General features: G+C 33.0%; 1 protein-coding gene and 1 long non-coding RNA gene across 4 annotated transcripts in view; both read left to right on the top strand.

Moving 5' to 3' along the window:
* LOC105837843 (trissin receptor) overlaps positions 1-26,344 on the top strand; it is a 75,666-nt gene that overhangs the window by 36,367 nt on the left and 12,955 nt on the right. For 2 of the 3 annotated variants that reach the window (XM_012682965.3, XM_012682964.3), the window contains one exon: positions 1,008-1,180. In XM_012682965.3, the coding sequence (XP_012538419.1) occupies positions 1,027-1,180 (154 nt within the window). In that variant the 5' untranslated portion in view covers positions 1,008-1,026. Of the gene's footprint in view, positions 1-464; positions 469-1,007; positions 1,181-26,344 lie in introns of all 3 variants that reach the window. The other variant, XM_036293483.1, reaches the window with a different exon arrangement.
* LOC118647831 lies at positions 8,436-25,268 on the top strand. Its single transcript, XR_004964966.1, has 3 exons — positions 8,436-8,445; positions 18,295-18,299; positions 24,435-25,268. It is a non-coding gene; the product is annotated as an uncharacterized LOC118647831 (long non-coding RNA).

Here is a 26,344-nt window from a genome sequence, read left to right as displayed (position 1 = left end):
CGTCCAGTGTAACAGGATGCCCGACGAAGGACCAATCGAAAGAGAGAGGAGAACCACAAAATAGCTTAGGGTTGAAACTAGAGTAATCTCGCGTGATAAAGGTGCGAGGAGATACATGATGAACAAAGAGGTCGAGGGTGACCTCGATCAAGTTGTGCATCGAGAGGAAGGAGAGAGGAAATTGACGCTGGGACAGGAGTAGAGATTGATCACTGAGGAAACAGTGATCAATGCGGGTGTGAGAAGAGGACGTATGATGAGTATTATCGTAGGGAACGATGAATAGATGGTTGCTAGAGCAGAATTCAAGCAGGTGGTCAGAGTCATAAGTGAGACGGTTAAGGTCGGTGTTAAAGTCACCAATGATAACAGCTGCGGAAAAGGAGGGATGTAGCCTTTCGTAACCGGTCTGAAACAATGAGAAGTGCCCCAATTTCGGAGGGTGATAGATTATCGCTAGCAAGAAAGGTCGATCTTTAGGCGTCTTTAGGTAGAGAGATCCACAAAAACATATACTCAGGTTGAGCAGAAAATTGCGCAGACGTGGAGGCAAGGATAGTCATCCCAATGTCGCGAGCAAACAAGCTAACGCTCCCTTCCCTTTCCCCCTGTTAAATCTCACAAGTCGATAGCCCGGATAAGTGAACAAATCTATCGGGGGTACAAGGCTTTAGCCAAGTCTCAGAAAGAGCGATTAGGTCGAAGTGATTACGCGAAAAATAATCATGAAACTCAAGAAAATGGGAGAGGAGAGATTGACAATTTACATGAAACAGGAAGAGAGAGAGAGAGAGAGAGAGAGAGAGAGAGAGAGAGAGAGAGAAATAATTTTTCTTCTATTTAATCTTTTTAAATATATTTTTAATTTAATTAAAATAAAGAATGTTGCACGAGTAATTCACTACATGCTTTCGTATTATAGATTACTTTAATTGATTTGTTTTTTAAAACATTTATAATAACGGGGTTTAATGTCATTAAAGATAACTTTACTTTTTTTGTTCCAGAGCATTCAGCGATCGGGATATGATCCCTTACGAGATTAGCAACGAAAGTTACATAAACAACGAAACTCTGCTCTATAATGTGTCGTTGAATGAGGATTACATCTTCGACAGAACCGATATGAAAGTAATCTTCATCACTTTATATACCATCGTATTCGTCTGCTGCTTCTTCGGTAAGTTTATTCAATGTTTTTGCATCTAATAATTAATTAGCCTTTGATATTTTCAATGACATATAAAATGTATAAGTATACTGTTACAAAAAGATATAATATCCAGTTGATACTTGAAAAGAGAGAGATTAAATACTTAAATGTTTCTTGAATGTAAATTTTTCTTATTCAACAACTTGTCATGAACATAAATGATTGAATTATTAGTATTTTTACAAATATAAATAAATATTAAATAATTCTTATCGTTTTTTTTTTCGCGCGATACATATTAGATGCAAAGAATATAAGAAATTTAGTTACAGAATCGCGAGATGAAAGTGTCTCAGCAATTCGCGCGTTGAAGTGTTAATTTCGCTTTTAATTCACGAAGGGTTTAATCAACGTCTATCCTGAAATGAAATAAAGGACGCGGCATTTTATGCGAAGCGGAGCAGCAATTAATTCGCGATGCCTTTTCGCTTAACGAGACATAGAACTCATACGTTCGTTGTTGAAACGATTTCATATTCTTGGAGACGCGAACAATCATCGCTGCGGATTATCACGAGACCACACCATTAGATTAGTTTTCACTCCGCGGTAATCAACGCGAGATATTAGTTGAGCGCTTTTAAGAGAGGAGATTCCGTAATTTGCCGGTTTGTCCCAACCAGAGTCTTCGATGCATTTACGAGCGCTCGTGTGCTAAGTGTAGATGAGAATGGCGTTCAATTATCCAAACAATGCCGGTTACCAGAGCTTTCTCTAAGAATTTCATCTGACATCGTGATATAGCGCTGAGAATTCAGAGACTCAACAGAAATTTCATTAGAGACTTGATTGCTAAATAATATTTAATTTACATTTGATATTGATTTATAGAATCACTTGCTGAACATAATGTATCGCTTTAATTTTTTGTTAAGAAAACACAAAACATTTTCTAATAATTTATCATTTGTGAATTCATAACGAAGAACATCCAGTAGAACATCCGATAACTCTATTTCACGAAAAACTTGATGCATAGCGAGCAAACGGGTGAAATACGGAACGCAAAATACTGAAAATAATGCAAAATCTATTTAAAAATACGAGGACTTATAATTATCGAATTTTGGATAGATTTGTAGTACACCAATCGGAAAAAGCAGGTTCTAACACTAATAATAGTGAAGTACAACACGTGTGATGATTTTTGACGCGATCTGTAGCGGGGACCAGCGTGATGCGGCCGTACTTCTTCTTGCAGATAACGTAGCTGTAGTTTGCTAGATAGGACAATAGCGAAGTTGAGTGAAATGTCGATGCGTTTCTTTAAACGGAGATTTCTTTCGCTGCCGGTTGGAATTTATGCTCTCAATAAACGTTAGCATGTACGATATATGACCGCGATTTCGAATAGTTCAGGTCAAAAGATAAATCTTAACAAGTTTCTTTTTTCAAATTAAAGAATGGAAATTAAAGGGGAGCTTTGGTTTCCGATATTACGGTTCTTATCAAACACGTGTATAAATCTTTATTCTTAATTTTTTAAAAATTACTTTTAAATTCTCCTTAGCGCTAAATATACGAATCACGGTAATGATTTCGCCTGCACGCAATTTTGCACTATCAAAAATTGCAGACACGTGTCACAGTGTCTGTTCACCAGGTGCATTCACCATTAAATAATTAAATATCGTTCATCGAATTACGAGTATGCCGATACGACTGTTTACTTTTCTCATATAGCTGTTGCATTCCTAAAATTGGATAAAGCCGCTATCGCGATAAGCGATAATTGAATTACTCGTTACGATTATGTTACATTGAAGATGTGTCGCAACAATCATTTAAATTGATATTACTTATTAATATTTTTATTTTCAACACAAGCCTACTGTCATTGATTTATACAATACAATTTTTCAACAAAATTACATTTTTTAATGTATAAAAAAAATTTTAATTATTATTTTAGAATCTAAAATCGATGATTTGATCCTTCCAATAGATACATCGAGATATTAATAACGCTTAAATTGTAAATAATAGATAACGAACATGAAGGATAATTTGAACATCAGGTAAACATTATTTTTGGGTCTTGATGGCTATCCGATAATTAATACGAATCTTCGCACTGTGTGATCGGCAATTATTCTTGAGTCCAATTATTCCCGGCTTAGTGACTGGATGTACCATCTTGTGTGCACTCTACTACAGCCGGAAATGCAAAAACCGGTCGTTGATGCGATAAATCCCGGACGGTGCGCGTGCGTGATCGTTACACGCTGAAATTTCAATTTGTTTTTCCCTTCTCTTCAACTCGTTTTATCCCGGTAGTACAAACTCGCTGAGCGCCGACTTCTCGTGCTTCTTTTTGTTTCGTAAATCGCATGACGACGAAACGAACAAATCGACTTGTTCCGACCGAAACGAATTTTTCTAGACTAATAGTTCCAATATCATTGAAAAAGTCTTGTCAAGCGACATGTTATCCCAATCGCGATACTATTACTCGTTCGATGAAAATAATATATTTGATAAATACTGGAGATATAGCTGAAAAATTTACAATCGAGGCACATTAGATAAATGAAAGAAAGTATACAACAAAATTACCAATAGTACAATACATGATCTAATATCTCTTACGAATACAATTAATGGACAAATTTTTTATAAATATTAAAATATTACACAGGGTAATATAAATTTATGTGTATTTTGTAAAAGCTTTAATTAAATTATAATATATTGTAAACTGTTAATAATTGGTTTGTTATTACGTTTGCCATTATTAGTTCTCTCATTCACAAATGAGTAGAAATTTATACGGATTACCGATTATTTCTGCGCATTTATTATATGACCTTATGATTTACAATTTCCTTTATATGCAATCTGCTATCAATAGAGAAAATCGAAATGCGATACGAGCATTAACCTAATTGGCATCTCATAAATTCAAGTGGCCTATAATTGTGTAGTGGCTAATAATGATACTGTATGGTTTATTCTGCTACACATGAAATAACATTTTACAATAAATAATATAATTAAAACGGAGGAGACGTAAAAATAACATGTAGCAAGTTTGATGCAGTTAATTCTTAAAATAAATATGCTACATTCATTGTAAATTTATATTTATATATCTGTCGACACTTTCATTTATTTATTGTTTAACTTACGTATTTAATTCTTACGTTTTATTACATATATTAGTAAAAGTATTCTTTTTAAATTTCTCAAAGAATTTTAAATTTAATTTAGATAGGCGTAAATATTTAATTTTACGTAAAGACATTTAATAGGAAGAATTAGCTCCACAGAAATTAATTTTTATTAACGCATTTTATTTATTTATAATTACTTTTAGAATTACATGTAATATTTAATACATGTGTATAAGTGAAATATGAATAATATTTAATGATACGTATTACAATTTTAATATAATATTATAATTATTAACTCATTTGTCCCAATTGACATCAATAATGCCGAAATATGTCTTTATTATTAAATTCCTTCAAAATTGCTATGTAATAATATTACAATTTGTAACCGTATTGATTTTATTTTTTTATCTAATTATTTATAAATATGATTAAAAATATAATTACAAGTTGGTGAAATGCAAAAATATTTTAATGTGTAGAAATGGCATATATTTTTTTAAATAATCGCATTGTTTATGTAGTAATGAAGCACGAATTAATTATGTAAACTTTTTTATTGCTCTTTTAAGATAATAATTAATTAACGAGAAAAGAATAAACATGGTCACGATCAAGTGTATAAAGAAAGTTGAAAAACCCGTTTAAATTTTATTTGCTTTTTACATTTGTCGAAAGTATCTACTCGAAGCTACTTTCTACTAACTACTTCGATTTATTTCACACGCCTCTCAGCTATTGTTTAAAAAGGTATTTATTTTGGACTTACAATTAGATTAACTTTCCCTGAGCCAGAATAGGTAAAGCTTTTTGTTAACTTTTAACAGAATGGAAAAGAGACATTTTTTTAACAAACCTATTAAAAAGTTATAATTACTTCTAAAATACTGTAATTATAACTCAGGTTTGTTAAAAAAATGTCTCTTTTCCCTTCTGTTAAAAGTTACTTATTAGATTTTACAGTATTTTAGAAGTAATTATTAAGATTGCTTTAAAATTTTTTTTAATTAAAAAAAAATGTTTGAGCGATCTTAATAATTACTTCTAAAATACTGTAAATTCTCATAAGTACATATTAACTCTTGGCTAACGATAGCTGAGCCACTCGAGATCCAATGGATAATCGTTACGTATAATTTTCGAAAACTACACGTCACCTTTACATCAAAATATTAAAAAATTTAAGCTCAAAAACTAATATTTTTTATTAATTTGCATACTATTTATGCACAAAGCTATTTTTTTATTAATGAAATACGAAATAACAAAAATGACTCGGTAAAAGTCTTCCGAAGGAACATCTTCTGAGGGTTAATCAGAAAACTTACAGTACAAAATGTGCCATGTATAATAACTCTCGTGGTCGCGACTTGATTAAAATAATAACCACATTTGAAATGTGCGAAACGCGTCCGAATATCTCTACTTCATTCGATTGCAATCTCCTATATAATAGCCGTCGCAGGAAATAGAAACGGAGAGAGATTTGCTGTGCGGCCGAATCGAAAATAAATCATTTCCCACCGGTCGGGTTCGGTTTCACGCTCATCCGTGATTCTGGACACGATTACTGGTATCCGTGTGGCTCGTGATACCCTGCGGACGAACTCCTCCTCGTTTACGGGTCCTTACTGCTTTATCCCCGCAAGACTCGATTGTAGTCTCGATTCAACAGAAAGGTTTGAGTGAAATACCCACGTCAGACAACGGACAATACGCTTGTCGAAGTGTCTCACGTCTGAGAATTTGTGCGAAACTTGCGTAATTTGTGTCGGTGGCGAGAGAAGGTGCGATTGAAAGATAAATCGGGTTAGAGTTTGGAACTTCTAGGGAATTCATAGAAGTGGAGGATACAAATAATTGACTTCCTAAGACTTGATAAAATAAGTGGATTGAAGCAAACGGAGCAAGTTTTCAATTCAATAAAATCTTGAAGAAATTAAACTTATGAATGTTTAATTTTGAAGCTGAATCATAACGATGTACAGACTATGATAAAAATTAATATATATCATTAGAATGCCGTTTCAAGGCAGTTTTGATTACACATTAAACATCTCCTTGATGCTCTTTTTCTCAGTCTCAACTTCTTGGAAATTTTTTTTTCCAAGTTACTTTTATCTCAAGCACACTTTTTTTCTTTGTTGTCTGTTACCATGAAAAACTTCCTTTAGAAGAAAATACTTTACAATTATCTTATATTTTTCACAAAAATTGTTCAGCAAGAAACAAAGTAAAATTGGAACAGGTTGCACAAATTTAAATATAGAAGCATATATAATTTTTTAGATAGCATATATCAAATTAATGTTTTGCTGCAAAATGCAAAAGATGCACGTAATAACACAATTTTAAAGAAAATCAACGAGGTAAAATAAAGTTTAACCGAGTTTAATGTAGGTCGTCGAAACTTTGATAAGAATTTAAGTTTAATGTTATTTTAGCAGAAAATATGAAGGAAATGAACAACAAAAATCCGAAAGAAAATAAACGGCAAGCAAATTATGAACGATGTACTTGAAATATTTACCGCAGCTTTTTTTTGCTGCAATTCTATTGATTCGAGGTTTCAACGTGTTTCTCTGATGAAAAAAACACGGTGTTTTCGACTTTTACTCCTCTCTTATTACGTTGATATCACATCTGATAAACTTTATGATAATGCATGTTTTCTTTCATTCTACTTAATAATATTTCATGAACATTATTTTGGCTCTCTATTTTAAACTCATTCAATCAGTGCTGAAAAGTAATCTTTAAAGTATGCTGAGTGTATTTTTAATCCACTTTGCGACTCTCGTATTTCTTCCTTTTGCCGATGTCGTATTTCACGAAAATTTAAAACCAACGCGTAATCGGATATTGCGAACATTTCTCGAAGTGCTTCTGCATGAGGAACTTACATAATTACATTTAATTAGAGGAAATTAATTCACTCTTTAAAGTATTTTCTATCAAAAACTGTATGAAAATATAAAACTGTTTGAAAAATCCGCGATTTAATTATTTGTGCCTTTGAAGAACTCACCGATTTGTTTTTTTTCCTCATTTTTTTCATCAGCAGTATAATTATCAAATACATAAAATACAAAGTAGTATTTATGTATTATACTCGCGCAAATAAATAACGCAAACGTCTCTGGTTATCACGCAACGGGGTAATCAGATTCACGTTAAGTTCGGAGGAGACAACATACCAATGCCACTTTATTCATACCGAACGAGATCTCTTTGAGATGCGAATTTAATTTGTCCCACTATTCTCTATTACTATAAAACATTCCCGGGATACGCAGTTGCGAAATAAATCGCGAAATATAAGTCGTTTCTCATAGTGTGTTATGAGATCGAAAAGTTCTTTCTAACTGGATAAGAGGAAGAAATGCGGTGAACTCGGAAAATATCCTGCGAGCGACTGTTCTTCACCTGTCACTACCACGTTCTGCTGACCACGCGGATTCCCGTCAGAAAAATCTGTCAGGGACGCCGCACGACTTGAGATATTCAACCTTCGCAGCTGTTGACAACTTTTTGTATTTTCTTCCTTTCTCCTTTCCTGCGAAGAGTATCTTGGTTAGACATATATTTCAAATTAAAATCGATTAAAAGTCGGAATATAATGAACTTTGTTCTTCTGTGACAGAAATATAAAGTTTTTCACAAAGATTATAAAAATGATTCGATAGGGAGATTGTTTATTATACCACATACTAAATGCAATAATTTGTAACTTATAATATTGCGATTTGAAAATTAAAAGTATAGTACAATTGCAAATATAAAAATCAGTAAAATGTATGTTTTTATTTAATTTTATTAATATTTAAAATGTTAAATATATGGTATTTTGTATTTTTTCATATTTCTCTTGCGGATTGTTCTTTATATGTACGATTCGTATTGTGTTTCCAAGAGGGAAGATAGAAATACGAGAAACGAACAGGATTTGCAAATCTCAACTAAATCCGCTTTTGCTGAAATCGCGTCAATAACACGTCGTATTCAATGAAAATTTAAATCGACATATCGGTAAAATAGAGAAGAGCGAATCGATGATGGATATTTCCTCGATAACTGATATTGATACGAGGATACTTTTCTTAGGAAAGCAGTGATGTAAATATATTGCATGCGAATCCCATGCTACTATGAGGACACACGAAAAGCTGAGTATTCCAAGCTTTTATACGGATATTTTCAATTCTTGGAATCGTGTATCTAATAATCCGAGAATTCTAAACTTACGACAGAAACACATGTAGATCAAGAGCATTGTTAAAATTCAAATATCGAGCTGTATATTTTATTAAGGATACAGTTTCTTGTAAAAATGTAATACTGAGTAATATTAAATTGGCCAATTTATAATACTTATTTTAAGTATTAAAAGCACTGCGTAGTACTTTCAGTATTTAAAATGAATAATAATTACTGGCCAGTTTAATACTGTCTAGTATTATATTTTTATAATGGATATACCTATCTGAATTTTATTTTTAATCAACATAAGAGTGAATATCTAGGCATGATGTGACTGACCCAGAAACGCTCAATCCGGAAATAGGAGTGTGATAACACTCATTGTCGGTGTATAATTCCGTGGTGTTTATCGATCGTAAAATATGCACGTTACACGATATACGTTGCGTGATTATACACGTAACGATATTTCGTCGGTAAATTTTATCGCGGAAACATACGTGACGCGCAGTTCGGTATGAAGGATATAAGGGTGTTTGGGATCAAGAAAAATCAATTTCCCGAAAGAATCTAGATACCGATACGTAGTATCGTGTTTCTAAAGAAGGCTCTTGTAATACCAGAGACGAGAATGGGTGATCTACTGAACAGGAGACACTTATTGGACAAGTACCACATAGACGCTCAACGCACGCGCATGCTTCAGTTCTTTTCCTTACGGACACATGGAAAATTAACCGAGAATCTTCCGTGAAACGTTGAAATTTCTACTCATTGATTTTTAAATAACAATATTTAATATCGCGAAAAAAATATGAATTATTTGTAGCTTTATTCCATTTAGTTAATAATTACTAATTCGATTACTCATTTATTTTTAAAGAAATTGATTTTCCTTGAGCATTTGTTAATTTGATTAATGAATTCCACTTAACTCAGTTTATTGATTGTTCTGACATTAATTTAAACTGTAGTTAAAATATTTCAATATTAAATTAGAGGCGAATAAATGTTGCGTAAATTGATGAACAGAAAATGTAAATTTGCTAACAAGATACACATCATTTGCATACGAAATACTGATGGAAATGTTGGAATTTAGCAGAACCAGATAATAGAGTTTATAAGTTCTTTATAAAGTCTGTAAATTATCCTATGGAACATAAAAGAAATATTATTTTATTTTAATTCAAACCATGTTTAATTTATGAAATCAAGAAATTCTCTTTCCATGATTTCGATCTTTTTACTATAGCGTTATTATTGATTTTTAAATATTTTTGGATGTGTCTATATTAATTAACATCTGGTTTAACTGAAGTTGAAAAGTAACCACTAACTCGAGCAAACTTAGCTGTGCTAACTCAGAATAAGAAATAAAGCAATTTAAATACGTATAAGGAATTTGCAAACTCTAGTACAGTTTTAATAGTAAATGTTCTTAAACTGAAACGTTTTCTATTGACACATTTTACCCCGACGCTGAAAAAAACTTTTTTCTCATTTACTTTGCTTTCGTGAGATTGAAACTATATTGAAATTTTAATGTCAATATTATTTTTACCATGGCAGTTATATAGATGACGCACAATTATTTTAATACATAGCGTGTAATGCAACTATACTACGGATAATACGTAAAAATGCAACTACAGGGTGGAGATTTCCATGAAAAGACAACGTAATTTAAACTGCGGGAAAAAATAGGGAAAAAAATTAAAGAAAATAATTAAAGGAAAAATTAAGGAAAAAAGTTTTTCCTTAAGGAAAAATTTAATTAAATTATCTCTAAAATTTGTTTTATTGCAGTTTTCTTGTATATTCTGGGGACTCCGCTTGAGGACGAAAATAAAATATCATTAAAATATAAAACTGTATGAGTAATTAGAATAAGCTTTTGATTTACATTAAAAATGTAATTGTTATGTAATACATCTTTGTTGTTTTTGTGGTTTTTATAAATACAACAGAAGCTCTTATAACTTGATAAGAAATTGATACAAGTTATCTACCTGTTTATCTATCGATTTACAATAAACAATTATGCGTTTCTGCTGTCCCGAAAATTTGTACTTCTGTTATCTGGCGGTTCTCACGACCTGATTATCTTCGATTTTCCAAGCGAAAACAGATTGGATCTCGGCTGAGAATAATGGGAAGAGGGAATGTTACAGATTAAATAATTGCAGCGCGCCCAGGTGCACACATCTCTGAAAGAGATCGAATAGCAGTGGGATTTAAATTATCCTCTGTTTATGTAAATGTTTTCGGCTGATTTTACGATGCCCCTTGTGTAAATTCACTCGATTGCTCCGGCGAAATTTCGCTCGAAGTACCATCCGGCGCAGATGTAAAACACTAACAATTTCCGATTAAAGTCACGTACGCGATTATGCGGTGAAGTTACTATACTAATCGAAAAGTTTACACAATTGGCAAGTCTCAAGATTAATTCAATAGGAATTATAAGAAAAGTGTAAAACGACGATGTTCTTACTAATAAAAGAGGAATGTATTAGTTTTTATAATTTTTAAAATAATAAATGCCGCATTAAAAAGTTTGTATTTAAAGATGCGAATATCTATGAATATATGTGGAAAGAACGATACTAATATAATAAAATACACAATTTCTCGTAAATAATTAAACGTGTTTGCCCAGAAGAGCCGTTTTTTTAATCCTTCAAACATCTAACATAAAAAATGAAATGCAAATGTTACGTCCGGCGGGGGTTAGGCGCGTGGTAATATGTTTTACTGTTTACCTTGTCGAGCGGTAAGCAAGATTAGTATCTCATAATGTGGGCGATTCTCTTGCTAGGAGGGAGGAGGAGGAGGAGGAAAAAAGAGTGAAGAATAGAGTGTGTAGTTATTACCACAGTTTATTTTCAAACGATTAACGTCATCATAGAGGGGCTGCAAGTCCCCGGGGGCAATGGTTGCACCGCGATGATTATTGTTTATTGTAGTTTCGTTTCGGATGGTTCTCAGGAGTCGCCGACGAGTCCGGGGGATTGTCCAGGGGCACTGCGGGAACGGGCGGCTCAAGCGGAAGCAGTCGCTGCTCTGGGGCTGGGAGAGGCGGAGGATTCAACAGCGCAGCAAAGGGTCTGAACACACGGGGGTCGAACTTCGCGTGTGCAATGTATTTTTTCTGCAACCTTTTTAATTGCACCGCGCCTCGACCTCCCACGCAACCGAATGCCATTTCTTTTATTAGCTGTATGAATTTCGGCGCGATTATTAAGTGATAAGAAGTTATTACTGAACAGATAATTTATAACTGAATTAACACGTTAGAAGGGAGAGGCTAGCACTTTGTACGTCTATGATTTTACAACTAAATAAAATAATATTTATATATATATATATATATATATATATATATATACATACATAAGTAATGTTTATATTACTTATAATGTATGTTATATATGTAATGCGCTCGTTGTCACGCGTTACAGTGAAGATCGGCGAAAAATTCGTAACACAAAGGTGAAAAGACGCATTATTGGATAACCATAATTTATTATCTTCGAATATCGCTTTTGTCGATTTCCTTAATGTCGCTTGTTTCATATTTCATCTTTAATACTCGCGACTTTTCCATTTCGCAAATTAAATTTGTGGGGTGACTTTCTTTGTCGTTACAAATCTTTATCCTTTTAACTTTCCCGTCAATTTGCCGTAAAACTTTTCTATATATTGGTTTATCGATTTGTGAATAAATTTGCAACTCACCAATTGCAATGCAAATAGATAGTAATTTCCATGAGGCATCGAGAAAATATTTTTATTAATTTGCATTCGGATATGTCGCAAAATTTGACTGAAATAAAGAAATATAAAGGGGAATAAAAATGCAATAAAAAAATAACAATCTATAAAGTAAATTTATTATAAGAAGTTTATTGAATCAAAAATTATTTTTAAAAATTGATTTTTATGGCACTTAATTTTCATAAATAATTTTGATAAATCCTTTAACAATTTCAAACTTGATTTTGTTTTGGCAACAATCAATTCTTTATAGAAAATATTGTTATACATAAAATATTGTATACATATTTAAAATTATAAAATTTTTACTATATCAATGACACAAATTATCAATTTTACTTGAATAAAACATTTGAAATTTACAGTAAGTAGATATAAGTAAGTATTAAAAATTGATGATGAAATATTAAATTCTTGAAGAGTAGACGGACTAAATCTAACAGAATGAAGAAAAATGCAGAAAGAATAGAGAAAGTGACAAAAAGAGAAACGATAACCAAAATTAGAGAGTTCGTATAAAATATAGACATGCAATTTTGCGCAAACAACTAACTATTGGAAAACGCGAATGGTGCATTCTGCAAGCGAAACTTCGCTTTTCCTCCATATACATATATTATTTGCCCGTGTTCATATGGGAGCATGTGCAAAAAGCACTCAACAATTACGAACTTCGTATGACCAGCTGGTGAAATTATTTATAATGCTGATTGTTTAGAAGTAAAGAGTTTAGAGCAAATTGATAATAACTTCACGCATGCATCAATCGTTATCTTTCTGTTATTTCGTGTCCCTTTATCTCTCTCTATCTTGTTTCTATTTTTTTTCTCTTTTCTCTATTTTTTTCTTTTTTCTTATTCTTTGCAGAGAAAGTAAACGAGGTGAGAAAGTGATCGATCGAAGGGTCACAATGGCGGTGTGCGATATGAGAAATAAAAAATTATACAACGAAAAAAGAAAAGAAATTCTATTTAGAAAGAATCGTTGGATTGTGCGAGTGAAGTAAAAATATATATAATGATAGATCTTCTGATTTGTTATTTTTGCACGAGACATTAAATCACGAATCATTGTTATCTTTTTTTCTTTATGGAGGAAACGACTTTTATATCTCAGATTACATTAATATCGTTTGACAGCAAGATTGCGAGTAATACCAGTGTCAATTCGATCTTTAGAAATAGGGGATTTAGCTTTAATAAATTAATCTTTAATCTTTTGCCCAACATTATAAAAAGGATATAAAAAATGTAATTCGAAAACCTTATATAAATATTTTAGAAATAAATATTGATGTACAAATGTTATAATATGATTTTTAATAATTTATATAATATTTATTTATTTTCCGCGCAGTTTTTTAAAATGTGAAAATTCTGAGGAAGTATATTGAATCTCAACTGAATATATTTCATTGAAATAAATTCTACAATAAATCAAAGAATAAATTCAGTTTTAACTGTGGTCGATTGGGATCAGAAGACAATTTTAGATTAAAAACTTTTAAGTTTAACTTTTACTTAACATTAATATGTCGTGTAAATTATGTCACTCGAGATTGTCATTTTGCGTTTTCACTTTGCAGGTTTTCTATTTGTTAGGTCAAAATTTTCGAAGCATTTATGAATATAAATTTGTTAATATCGTGCAAAATCACGATAGTAGATATGAATGTATGGTACAGCGGTGAAGAGCATGAAAGCAATTGATTAGCTGTCAACGTGAGAGTTTACTAAAGGAGATATGCTTAATTTACATGAATTCTGATATTTGATTCAACCTATAAGCTAAACACAAATCTGACTGACAAATCAATAGAGAGGAATAATCCCCGACCATCGTTCTGCTCATATTTCAATATACGAAAAAAGTCCTTTATCCGAATTTTCATACAATATTTTCTATAAATTTATTTCACTAAATTTTTTAAAGATATTTTTAACTTAGTAAAATTATTCTGTTAAAAAATGATGAATTTATCATCTATAAACACCAAAATACATCTTGCAATAAAAATTAAAGATATGAAATCACTTCATGTCGAAAAAGCTGTACAACAGATGGCCTGTACAATTGATGTGAATGACAGCGTGCGGACCAATATCGCGCAACGCAATATCTCCGTGGACAGCATGGTAATAAACACAATTGCAAAGATGCCAAAAAAAAACGATAAAAATTTTTCGGTCAATTTGTCATCCGACGCAAATATTCCATTCTCTCTCTTTTTCTCTCTCTCTTTCTCGGCGTACATTTTCGATCAAATTTGGGAAATGGTGCTATTATTTCACCTTTTCCACAAAATTAATGAAGCATTAACGCTTCGATTATGGATAGTTCATTAAGCTAAACGTTGCTTGCCCTACTTGATGTCTATTCGTTTGTTTTGCGTAAATTTGCCATTAATAGGATAAAGTGAAGAATAGAGACTCTTAGCAAGAATTTCAGACAGGATAATCGCTAATATTACGTTAATGTAAAAGCAGAATATTACTCAGAATATTAGTAATGTGAAACTTTCATTATAAAAATTAAGAGTAGGCAGAAGGCCATCTGAATAAAAACAGTTCTAAATGACAAAACAATTGTTTATCTTTCTATTAAATTTGATTTACGTTAAAAAAGATGTTGTATAAAGATCGACAGGAAAACATTTTTTAATAATTTAATTGTGAAATCCATTTTTAAGTTTTTTTAATTTCGACGAGCACTGCAGTTCAACTGTCTCGTAACAGTTGTCAGTGTCTACGAAAGTATGCAAATTTGCCGATTACACATCACTTCTTTTTGTTATCGGCATCTGATTGAAACTAGCCAAGTTAACGAGATGCAATCATTGTCGGGAGGGAGGTGTTAAAGCATCCGGCAGCTGCCAGGAATGTTCAATTTGACGGAAAGGGCTTACTCGTATTCTCCAGTGTCTGTTTGGGATTGCATTAGCGATATTCCGTGAAATGGGGCACCGACCCGTAATTTCCGATGGAGAATATCTAGAACATTACGGTATTTCTCGTCTGGACATAACTGACAGATATTGTGTTTAAATAAAAGAAGAAAAGCGATTGAAAGAATATCTTAAATCGAGATAACACGAAAAACAATAGCCAATGAATTTCATTATTTAATTTTATTTATAACTTATAAACATGGTAAATTAATTTTTATGTTTTCATAATATCTTGTTTATATAAAATTTTATTAAAATTTGTGTAACGTCATTCTTTGTAATATTGTTTCAACTATTACAAAAATTGTAAATATTGTAAACGTAATAATGCGAAATTTTACCACTGTCACACACTCCTCTCTTTATCTCGAGATGCGTGAGGTGTTTCTGAAATAAAGCATTATTAAAAATATAATTATTGCTTGTGTTTATTATGGAAGAATTATTATTATTTTGTACTGTTTTGCGAATGTAAAACAGTAACAATTACGAATTTTTAATTGCGCAAAATATAATAATCTTGAGATATTTCAAACGCATGAAATATAACGAGTTTGCAAAACTGAAAATACGTGATAAAAAACTAAAAAACTTTAATAATAATAATTAAAAAAATAAAAAAATTTTGAATGATACCTTTATGCTAAATTAATTTTAAATTTTTTAATGAAGATCAAATTTTAATTTGCAAATTTAGATTTAATATTTTAACATTTAACAATTCTATTTACATGAAGCAATTTTTAGAGAGTCTAAATTTTAATATAAGTAAGAATTCAACTATTTAAATATAACAGTTAAAATATACTATTTTATATTAACATGAACATATTAATGATTCTACAGAATCTGCATATGGAAATGAAACAACTAGAACACATTATTGTCGAACAAAAATGACACAACAATAATCACAATAAAAAATATAAATTACTCCCTTTACATAACAGTCTATTCATAAGAATTTCTATGTTAATCTCGAACAATGCGTGCAGTTATATCGATACATATATGCGACCTATTTACGGGATTTCTGTATCACGATATTTCGCACAACATTGTTGAATGAGATTGTAAAATGTTTTTCACGCGAGTGAAGAATACTTTGCACGGATAAATTATTGCTGCGCCCTTCGACATGAAGCCGCCAAGAGAGAGTCGGAAAATTGAAGTTTCCACGCCGGAAGTTCTCAATGGAAGAACCGCGTGCAGGTGTTTACTCACTTCGCAGCACTGTCGTATTTTTAAAGTTGTTATGTTATCGCATTTTTGCGTGAAGACAACGGCAGCGTTTTACACGGTCCTAAAGTAAAATTATTCGGAAATCTTTCTTCACGAAACACCTAAATGTCTCTGTCGCACGATCTAATTTCTATAACGCACGTTCTCTCGTTATGACATATTTTATGATTTTTTTCCTCTTTTGTTTAACATGTTCGCATTTTCTCTAAAAGTTGTGTTCACTGGCGAATGAATTCACAGAGATTTCACTTTGAAATTGATAACCGACAACGTGATGCATACACTCGAATACTTTCAAACCATATGTTGCAGTCTCGTATTCCGACTTTGCGACTCGGCAAATACGTCGTTTCCGACGAAATGCAATGAGAGCACCAAGTAACTCCCTTCTATCCCTTCCTCCCTCTATCTATCTGTCACTATTTCTATCTCTCTCGTCAAATTTATTTGGACATCTATAGAGCTTTCTCTGTGAAATTCAAATAAAAGTGAAATGCAAATATCTTGAATAATAAAATATATATTAATTTTAGTATAATAAGGTATATCGAGGATTTTGCAATCCATTTACATATTTATATTAAACACATATCTTTCCATCGTGTTTTACGTGTTTTAATGTGTATCGGCATGCACTAACGCGTTGAAATAAATTCGCTAAAAGATTTAAAGCTTGCAACCTCTTTTGACATCTTTACACAAAAAAAACCGACTCTGAATTAAAAGATCGCGATACATAAGAAATTAAATGTTATGTAAAAGATAATTATGCCACTTGCATTTATTTTACTAACATTGTGATATCGCAGCTGTCAAACGCAATGCAAATTTGCATGGCAATGAAAGCACAACCAGTACAAAACAATTAAGATTGTATGATGATACCGGGATACGCTTTTATGCAAACATTAGTGCAATTAAATAGGTCTTATTCAGTTTGAATATGTGAATTTGAATGCACTTTTGCATAATTCATTACAACGTGTTGCAAATAATTTCACATCCTTGGTACAGGAGTATTATTTTTTCAGTGATATTTTTTTTTTACGGATAAATAACGCGACGGTATCTACATATTTGTTCGTTCTCTACTGAGATTTTACAAGGAACATAATAAGCAGGATAAAAAGTGCGGAATTAAATTAACGCTTGTCAGTATTTTATCCTCCATAAATTGAGTGGGCGTAACGTTGAGAGTTATAATCTTACTTGCCCAATATAGTAAGAAGTATTAAGTTTATATTTATCCACGGAGTTCTCCTATAGAGATTAAAGTCGGAGGATCTTATTTTGTGATCAAGAACAAGCGAGATGGAAAAATAAAAATCGGTCATTATTTTTGCTCTATAATCTATCTTCTCTATCGTTTCATGAATTATTGATGTTCTTCGCTAAATGTGAGCTTCGTTCTTTTATATTGCGCCTTTTATATAACAATTTTTTTTTTTTTCGAAACGTGACGGTTAACCGCAACCCCGATTTGCTCGCTTTAACAGCTTCGTGTGTTCGTGGAGATACGCGAATAAATAAATTTCTTGCGACGGTGCCAGAGGTACGTGAGGAAGAAGGCCGCGTTATCGAACGGAAGGATACTCAAAGCTTTCTCCAGGATCTAAATTGCATACGTACAAGCCGACATGATGGAAAGGATTATTAGAAAGTAAAAGTCCTGGCATGGAATACGATAAGGGAATGCTTTTCGCCAAGCTTCCCGAGTGTTGAAATATCATCTACGTGATAACAATAATGGTTTTCTTATCGCGCGTCTCTTCTTTAGAAAAGCCGAAATACGTGAGATCAAGTAAAAATAAATTACATTACTTGTTAATATTATATATAGTATATAAATTATTATGATTGTCTTTTCTGTTTGTTACTTCTTCGAAATTAATTAAAGCTTCCCCTGTTAACGAATAAATTGAGGTAAACTTTGTTTGACGTAAGTGGATCGTGGCTCACGGAGTACGGACCTTGTTGCGAATGGAATCCACTCAAAAGATCGGTTTAAACAATGCAGAACGTCGGGGCTGCTTTGCAAAATCCAACTGAACGTGAATTTGAATCGACGTCGGACACTGTTTGCGTTATACGGAAACGTGAAGGTGAAATGCGCGTAAGTCAAATATTTGTCGCTGATAGTACGCATTGAAAAACTCGTTAAAAAATGAACAATAAAGTAAAGGCACGTGCAATTCGTGTGCATCTAGAAACTAAAGCGTAAAATAAAGCGGAAACTAACAGCGAACTACAGACATTCATTTCGAACAGAAAAGCATACATCTGAGATAAATCTGAGAGCAAGAAGATAAATCACAATTTAATAATTAAACGCGTGCTCTGTCAGAAATAATCAACGATTTAATAACTGTGAATTTCAAACTGAAACAATTTTGAATCTAATATTTCACTGAATTATGTTTATCGTGTTTTAACCCGCATACGTGTAGAATGCAACGTTATTTATTTATGAAAATTAGATTGTTAATCTTTTCAACTTTCCTCGATATTTCACTATTTTATATTAGAATTGGAAATCGACTTGATAATATTGCGATTGTTATCTTCTTTCGGCGTGTAAAATAGACGTTAAAACAACGCATCATGTAAAATCGAGCGTGGACAAAGCTTGTTTCGAAATTTTTTCGAAAAAGAAAGTATATTATACGATAACAAGAGATCGAGCATCTGAAGCGTAATATGCAACGCATGTCCTAGTTGCAATAAATATTCAAATTATCGGTAGGCCGATAACCAATTAATTGTATTTCGCGCCTCTTCCTCAAGATATAACACGTAGTACTCTCCGCTCTATGCCGAGGTCGCCACAATTTTTATAGTTAGAAACCAAAAATTCTCCCCTCCTCCTAGGGGATTCCCGCCAGCGCTCGTGTCATTCTTTATCTTTGTGCCGAGATAGTCACATCGCCAGTGCATTTTCAAGGAAAAAATAAGGAAAAAATGGGAAAAAGGAAGCACAAGAGCTCACGTTCAGACGATGAATCCAAGGAAAATAAAGTAAACAAAAAAATGAGGCGTTTATCGAAGGAATTAAGGAAATTAAAAAACATAATACAGAAAGGTACAAGTAAGTATCACATCAAGAGGATCTTTTCCTCTTTCTCATCAACACATATCGCTTGATACACCTCTGTAGCGTCATAGGCTCTAACCTACGACGAACCACAGGCTCTAACCTGGTGGTGAGCTTGAGCTCAAGATGAGAGGTACAACATAACCTAACTTGTTGGCGTAAATAGCCCATCAGACAAGCGAACTATCGCTTATGAAATGACATCCTTGAGACACATTTTACGCGTATATATATATATATATATATATATATATATACATAGGGTACACGGTCGTCACGTCATAGGCTCTAACCTATTGACGAGCCACAGGCTCTAACCTGTTGGCGAGCTTGAGCTCAAAGACGAAAAGGCAAAACGAGGCCTTCAGTGTATACCGCAAAACCAGTCAGTTTTACTGATTCCGGCGTGAATGTGATTTCCTGTCCTTAATCGTAGATTAAGAAATAAAGTTTTTTCAGGAAACAATGAGTCAAAGGCAGAGAACCGGGGTCAACAAGAATCAACTAAAAAAGCAGACTTGAGGAGTTTATCGAGAAGCCCCTCATGTACTCCTCCAAATTCTCTGTTAGAATTTTCGGAGGATTATCAACACTCGCCTTTGACAAATAACGAGATCATGGTTAACCCAACGAAAGTTAATTCAGCGGTTGTAATGCAAAACCATGATCCCAACGGTGTTGCTACAACGCAATCAAACATCTTTAATGAAGGTCAACTGACACCTAAGGCCGGAGAAAATTCAGCTCCTCCAAATAACCAGGAAGCTGACGTTTCCACACAGGGAAACGAGGTCGTCATCAAAGACCTGGACATAGAAATTCTAGAAGCTATCGGCAAACGAGTAGCGGAAGATAGAGTGCTAGCTCCTTCAATTCCAAAAAGCATCGCCGTTCGATTGGAGGACATTTTAAAAAAAGGTCTTCCAAAAGAAGAAAAGGAAAAATTAATAAAGGAACACGCACCACCAAAAAATTGCACATTGATAGATCCTCCCAAATTAAATGACGAAATTAAAGTTTCTGTAATGGAAACAACCACGAAAAGGGATGATCGCATAATAGAAAAGCAAAAAAAAATTACAGCTTGTCTTGCCCTAATGGGAAGTGCCATAGTGGATATCATTAACAGTAATAAAACAGAGAGAGAAAATCCAAAATTACCCCCCACTCAAATTGAATTAATTAAGAAGATCAGCGAGGCTACTCGATTATTAGCAGATCTGCAGAGAGATGAGACCCTGACTCGCAGGAGCCTAATCCTTGCTGTCATTAATAGCTCTCAGAAGGAAGTCTTACAATCATCAACGGCGGATGAATGGCTCTTTGGCCAGAAGTTGGGCGATCGTTTAAAGGCGGCAAAATCAATTGAACGATCGAGTAAGGATCTGAAGGCGAACCCTAAAAACACTAAGAAAACAAAAAAACTTCAAGGCCCCGCCTCGACGTCAACCCTTCAAACCCAAGACGTCAGGCGGGTATCGAAACAAAAGTTACAATCGAAACCATCCCAACAAGAAAAATTGGGGAGGTCAGAACGAGGAAAATCGCAGCAGTCCCAAATCACAAACTCCAGCACAACAGAAGAAATCACAAAATTAAGTGACGTAAGTAGACCGGCGGGTAGATTAAAATTTTACCTAGAAGAATGGAAAGCTTTAACTACCGATTCCAGAATTCTGGAGTGGATAGAGGGATATAAAATTCCTTTTGCTCGTTCAGTATTTCAAAATACAAATCCAAAAGAGCCCATGTGGTCCTTAACAGAGAAAAACACAATTAGAGAACACATTGAGCAATTAATTTCAAAAGAAGTAGTAAGTAAAAGCCATTCACAAAAAAATCAATTCCTATCTAGTATTTTTTTGATTCCAAAACCGGATGGCTCAAGTAGATTAATTCTTAACTTGAAAAAATTAAATAAATTTATTGACACGGATCACTTTAAAATGGAGGGTTATAAGATAGCGAGTAAATTAGTAAGTCACAACTGTTATATGTGTAGATTAGATCTCAAAGAGGCTTATTACACGATCCCCATTGACAAAGGTTATAGAAAATACTTGAGATTTTTATTTGAAGACAAACTTTATGAATTTAATTGCTTACCGTTTGGCCTTAATACGGCTCCATATGTGTTCACAAAAATCATGAAACCGGTGATAAGCTATCTAAGAAGTTTGGGAATTTTATCGGTAATTTATCTTGATGATTTACTTCTATTAGGAAACACATACGCAGAATGCTTAAAGAACGTAAACACATCTGTGGAACTGTTAGAAAGGTTAGGTTTTATCATTAATGAGGAAAAAAGCTGTAAGATTCCCTCTCAGAGCTGTAAATTCCTTGGCTTTGTATTAAATTCACAAAAAATGACATTAGAATTGCCACCAGAAAAAAGATATAAGATTCGAGATCGAATTAGAGAATTCAAAATAATGAAAAAATGTAAAATTAGAGATTTAGCACAGTTAATAGGGTTATTAGTATCAGCTTGTCCAGCCATTAAATATAGTTGGACACATATCAAAAACTTTGAAAGGGAAGAATATTTAGCCCTGCTAAAGACCGATGGCAATTATGATACAGTTATACAATTAAATCAGGAATTACAAGAAGATTTTTCGTGGTGGGAATCAAATGTCTTACATAGAGTTTCAAATATTGCTACTCAAAAATTTAATCTGGTCATTTTTTCAGATGCTTCCCTGACAGGTTGGGGAATTTCATGTGAGAATATTAAAACACATGGACATTGGAATGAAGCCGAAAAGCTGCATCATATAAACTATTTAGAACTTTTATCAGCTTTCTTCGGACTTAAATGTTTTGCCAAAGAACTTAAAAATTGCAGTATCTTATTAAGAATTGATAACACCACTGCGATTTCATATATAAATCGAATGGGCGGTATTAGATTCAAAAAACTTAGTGATCTCGCAAAAGCTATATGGAAGTGGTGTGAAGAACGCGAAATATTTGTCTTCGCATCCTACATTTCTTCGAAAGAAAATGTGGAAGCTGATTTAGAATCTAGAAGATTGAATAACGAAACGGAGTTTGAGTTATCAAATGCAGTTTTTCGGAAAATTACTAATACATTTGGTTATCCCGATATAGACTTGTTTGCAACAAGAATTAACGCGAAATGCAAAAATTATGTCTCATGAACAAGAGATCCGGATGCTATGGCAGTCGACGCTTTTACTATAAGCTGGAACAAATTTTTTTTTTACGCATTTCCACCATTTGTGTTAATTATTAAAGTTTTACAAAAGATAAAATCTGAAAGAGCAAGAGGGATAATTGTAGTGCCAGATTGGCCAACACAACCATGGTACCCCTTGTTCGCCTCAATGCTAAAAACGGAACCGTTAATAATTAAACTCAATAATAAAACTTTACTTTCACCTGACAGGAAGCCACATCCTCTGTGGAAATCTCTTACCCTGGTGGCCGGGAAATTATCAGGAGAGCTTTCATGGCAAAGGGCATTCCGGAGAAATCCATAACGATTTCTATAGCTTCCTTAAGCGACTCTTCCTTAAAACAGTATGATTACGCATTAAAAAAATGGTGGTTATATTGTAAGGAAAAAAATTTGCCCATTTATGACGCAAAAATAGTAGATGTAGTAAAATACTTAACCGAAGAATATGATAAGGGAGCGTCTTACGGTTCTCTAAATAGCATGCGATCGGCCATTTCACTGATTATAGACCCGGAGGTAGGACAGAATGAAATTATTAAAAGATTCTTTAAAGGAATATCAAAGTTAAGACCCCCGGAACCAAAATATGAATCCACATGGGATCCAGGAATAGTCCTTGATTATTTTGGAGACTTACGAAATGAGGACTTAACCCTAGATTTGTTAAGTAAAAAATTAATAACATTGCTAGCACTAGTAACAGGTCATAGAATCCAGACCTTATCTTTAATAGATATAAGAAACATAATTGTTAAAGTTAGCTTAATAGAAATTAAAATTCCGGAGAGAATTAAAACTTCTAAACCCGGGAGAAGTCAGCCTGTACTAATTTTACCGTTTTTTAAGAAAAATCCGAACATTTGTCCAGCAAAAACTCTTCAATGTTATCTTAAAAGGACCGAAAATCTTAGAAAAAACATAACAGTCCTATTTATTTCGTTCAAAAAGCCTTTCAAAAAAGCATCGACGCAAACACTTAGTAGATGGGTAAAAGATGTTTTACGTGAAAGCGGTATAGATACAGATATTTTTTCAGCGCATAGTACAAGACACGCTTCTACCTCTGCCGCGAAGCGCAAAGGTATTAATATCGATGTAATAAGGAAATCAGCAGGTTGGACCGAAAACTCATCTACGTTTACTAAATTTTACGATAGACCCTTAGTTCAAGACGTAAGAATGTTTGGTCGTGCGATATTAGACAGATAAAGGAAAACGGAGTCATTACTTTATACTGTCAACATTTGAGTTACAAAAACGATTAGAGTAATTAGATCGTTAAAGCGTTGTTTTTTCCTTTATATTCATTCAAAGAAAAATAAAAATTATAGTATTATAGCCGTAGTCACACCTTTAAACATCTACGTGTTATATCTTGAGGAAGAGGCGCGAAATACAATTAAGTGATTAAACGAACTTACCTGTAAGTGAAGTTCTATCATAATTGTATGTAGCGCCTCTTCCGAAAGATAAGTCCCACCCTGTACCCACATCCGATAGCATCTCGGATTCCACATATCATACTAGACTACGGCGGAACTTTCAAAGAATGACACGAGCGCTGGCGGGAATCCCCTAGGAGGAGGGGAGAATTTTTGGTTTCTAACTATAAAAATTGTGGCGACCTCGGCATAGAGCGGAGAGTACTACGTGTTATATCTTTCGGAAGAGGCGCTACATACAATTATGATAGAACTTCACTTACAGGTAAGTTCGTTTAATCACTTAATTGGTATAACATATCCTATATATCATAATCGAGAAGAAAAACACGCGAGTATTCTTTGTGTTTATTTAGGCACTCTTTTATCAATAAAAATATATCAATAATATGAACATCGTTATATTGGATGTTCTGAATACATCTAATATCGACTTTGATGATTTTTATTAAACCCGTTGAATAAAAATAAGGTTAAGGACATATTCTATGAAGATATATTTTAAAATATTTTCCAAACTTTACAAGCGACGAATAAATCACACTTTAGAAACACTTCGTCATTCTTTTTTTTATTTGTTTGAAATTTGGGAAAGACTTCGACGAAAGTAAACTGAATAAAACAAGTTGACCACCAAAAGAAAAAAACTCTGAGATCCTTTGTTACGTAGTGCCAATAATAAATTATAACGTCCAAAGTTGCGAAGCCAATATACGCGCGTTATTAATTTGTTACATAGCGGCAATAACATTGCGTAATCACAATAGGAAGAAAATATTTTAATAAGACTATGTGTGACATATAGTTTTCGCTTAAAGTCTCATAAGGAAAGTGACGTAGAGTTTTTAATATTGATCTAGTGCACTTGTTGCAACAGCCTCTATTTTTAGACATACAGAATGAAATTTACAAAATGATGTTTATTTATTCCATATTAAATTCCATATTAGATTTTTAAAGAAATAGAATTATTTATAAGATTTCTTCTTAATAAATATATCGAGAAATAATTTTTTAAATTATAAGCCATTAAAAAAAAAAACTTGAATTTTTTTCAATAATTCAGTTATTAAAATAAACAATAAAACCTTAAAATAAACAATAAAACAATAATTGTAATCTAATATTTCAGAAAAAAAAGAAAAAAGAAAAAGAGAGATATTAATATGAAATTTGGTTGTTTTAGTATATAATATTGAACATAAACAGAGTTCTGGCGATTAAACATTTGCAAATAATTCTTCGTACACGAAATCAGTATGACACTCGAATAAACGTGTCGTTCTGGGTAGTTATGACAATTCTGGCGACAATTCTCGATAGTTGTCGTATATTTCTGTGCTTTATTATCATTTTTAAACAGAGTTCTGGCGTTTAAACGTGTGCACATAATTCTATATGCCCGAAATCAGCACGACATTCGAATAAAGATGTCGTGCTAGGTCGTTCTGACAATTCTGGCGACAATTCTCGATAGTTGTCGTACATTTCTGTGCTCTAATATCATTTTTAAACAGAGTTCTGGCGTTTAAACGTGTGCACATAATTTTAAATGGCTGAAATCACCACGACACACGAATTAAACTGTCGTGCTGGATAGTTTTGACATATCTGGCGACAATTCTCGACAGTTCTCGTATAGTTCTGTGTTTTTCTATATTTTTTTAACAGAGTTCTATCGTTTAAACGTGTGCACATAATAATAAATGGCCGAAATCAGCACGACACACGAATTAAACTGTCGTGCTGGATAGTTTTGACATATCTGGCAACAATTTACGGCGGGTCTAGTATATTTCTGTACTTTTTTGTTTTTTTTTAAACAGAGTTCTAGCGTTTAAAACTGTGCACATAATTTTAAATGCGCGAAATCAGCACGACACACGAATTAATCTGTCTTCCCGTGTGGAAATTCATCTAGGCATGCCCTATTTAATATTGGCCCCATACGGGCGTTACTTAGGCATCCAAAATAAAGGCTTTTCGGACTGAAACCTATTTAGGGCCTATTCAGGGCCTATTTAGGATATTTGAACTTGGGCTTTCCTGAATTGCGCCTGGTTTAAATTTACAACTTTTTCCCCCAGACTCACAGTTAGATTTGC

This window comes from Monomorium pharaonis, chromosome 11 (genome assembly GCF_013373865.1).
Source record: "Monomorium pharaonis isolate MP-MQ-018 chromosome 11, ASM1337386v2, whole genome shotgun sequence".
Lineage (NCBI taxonomy): Eukaryota > Metazoa > Arthropoda > Insecta > Hymenoptera > Formicidae > Monomorium > Monomorium pharaonis.
This window is presented reverse-complemented; position numbering and strand designations above follow the sequence as displayed.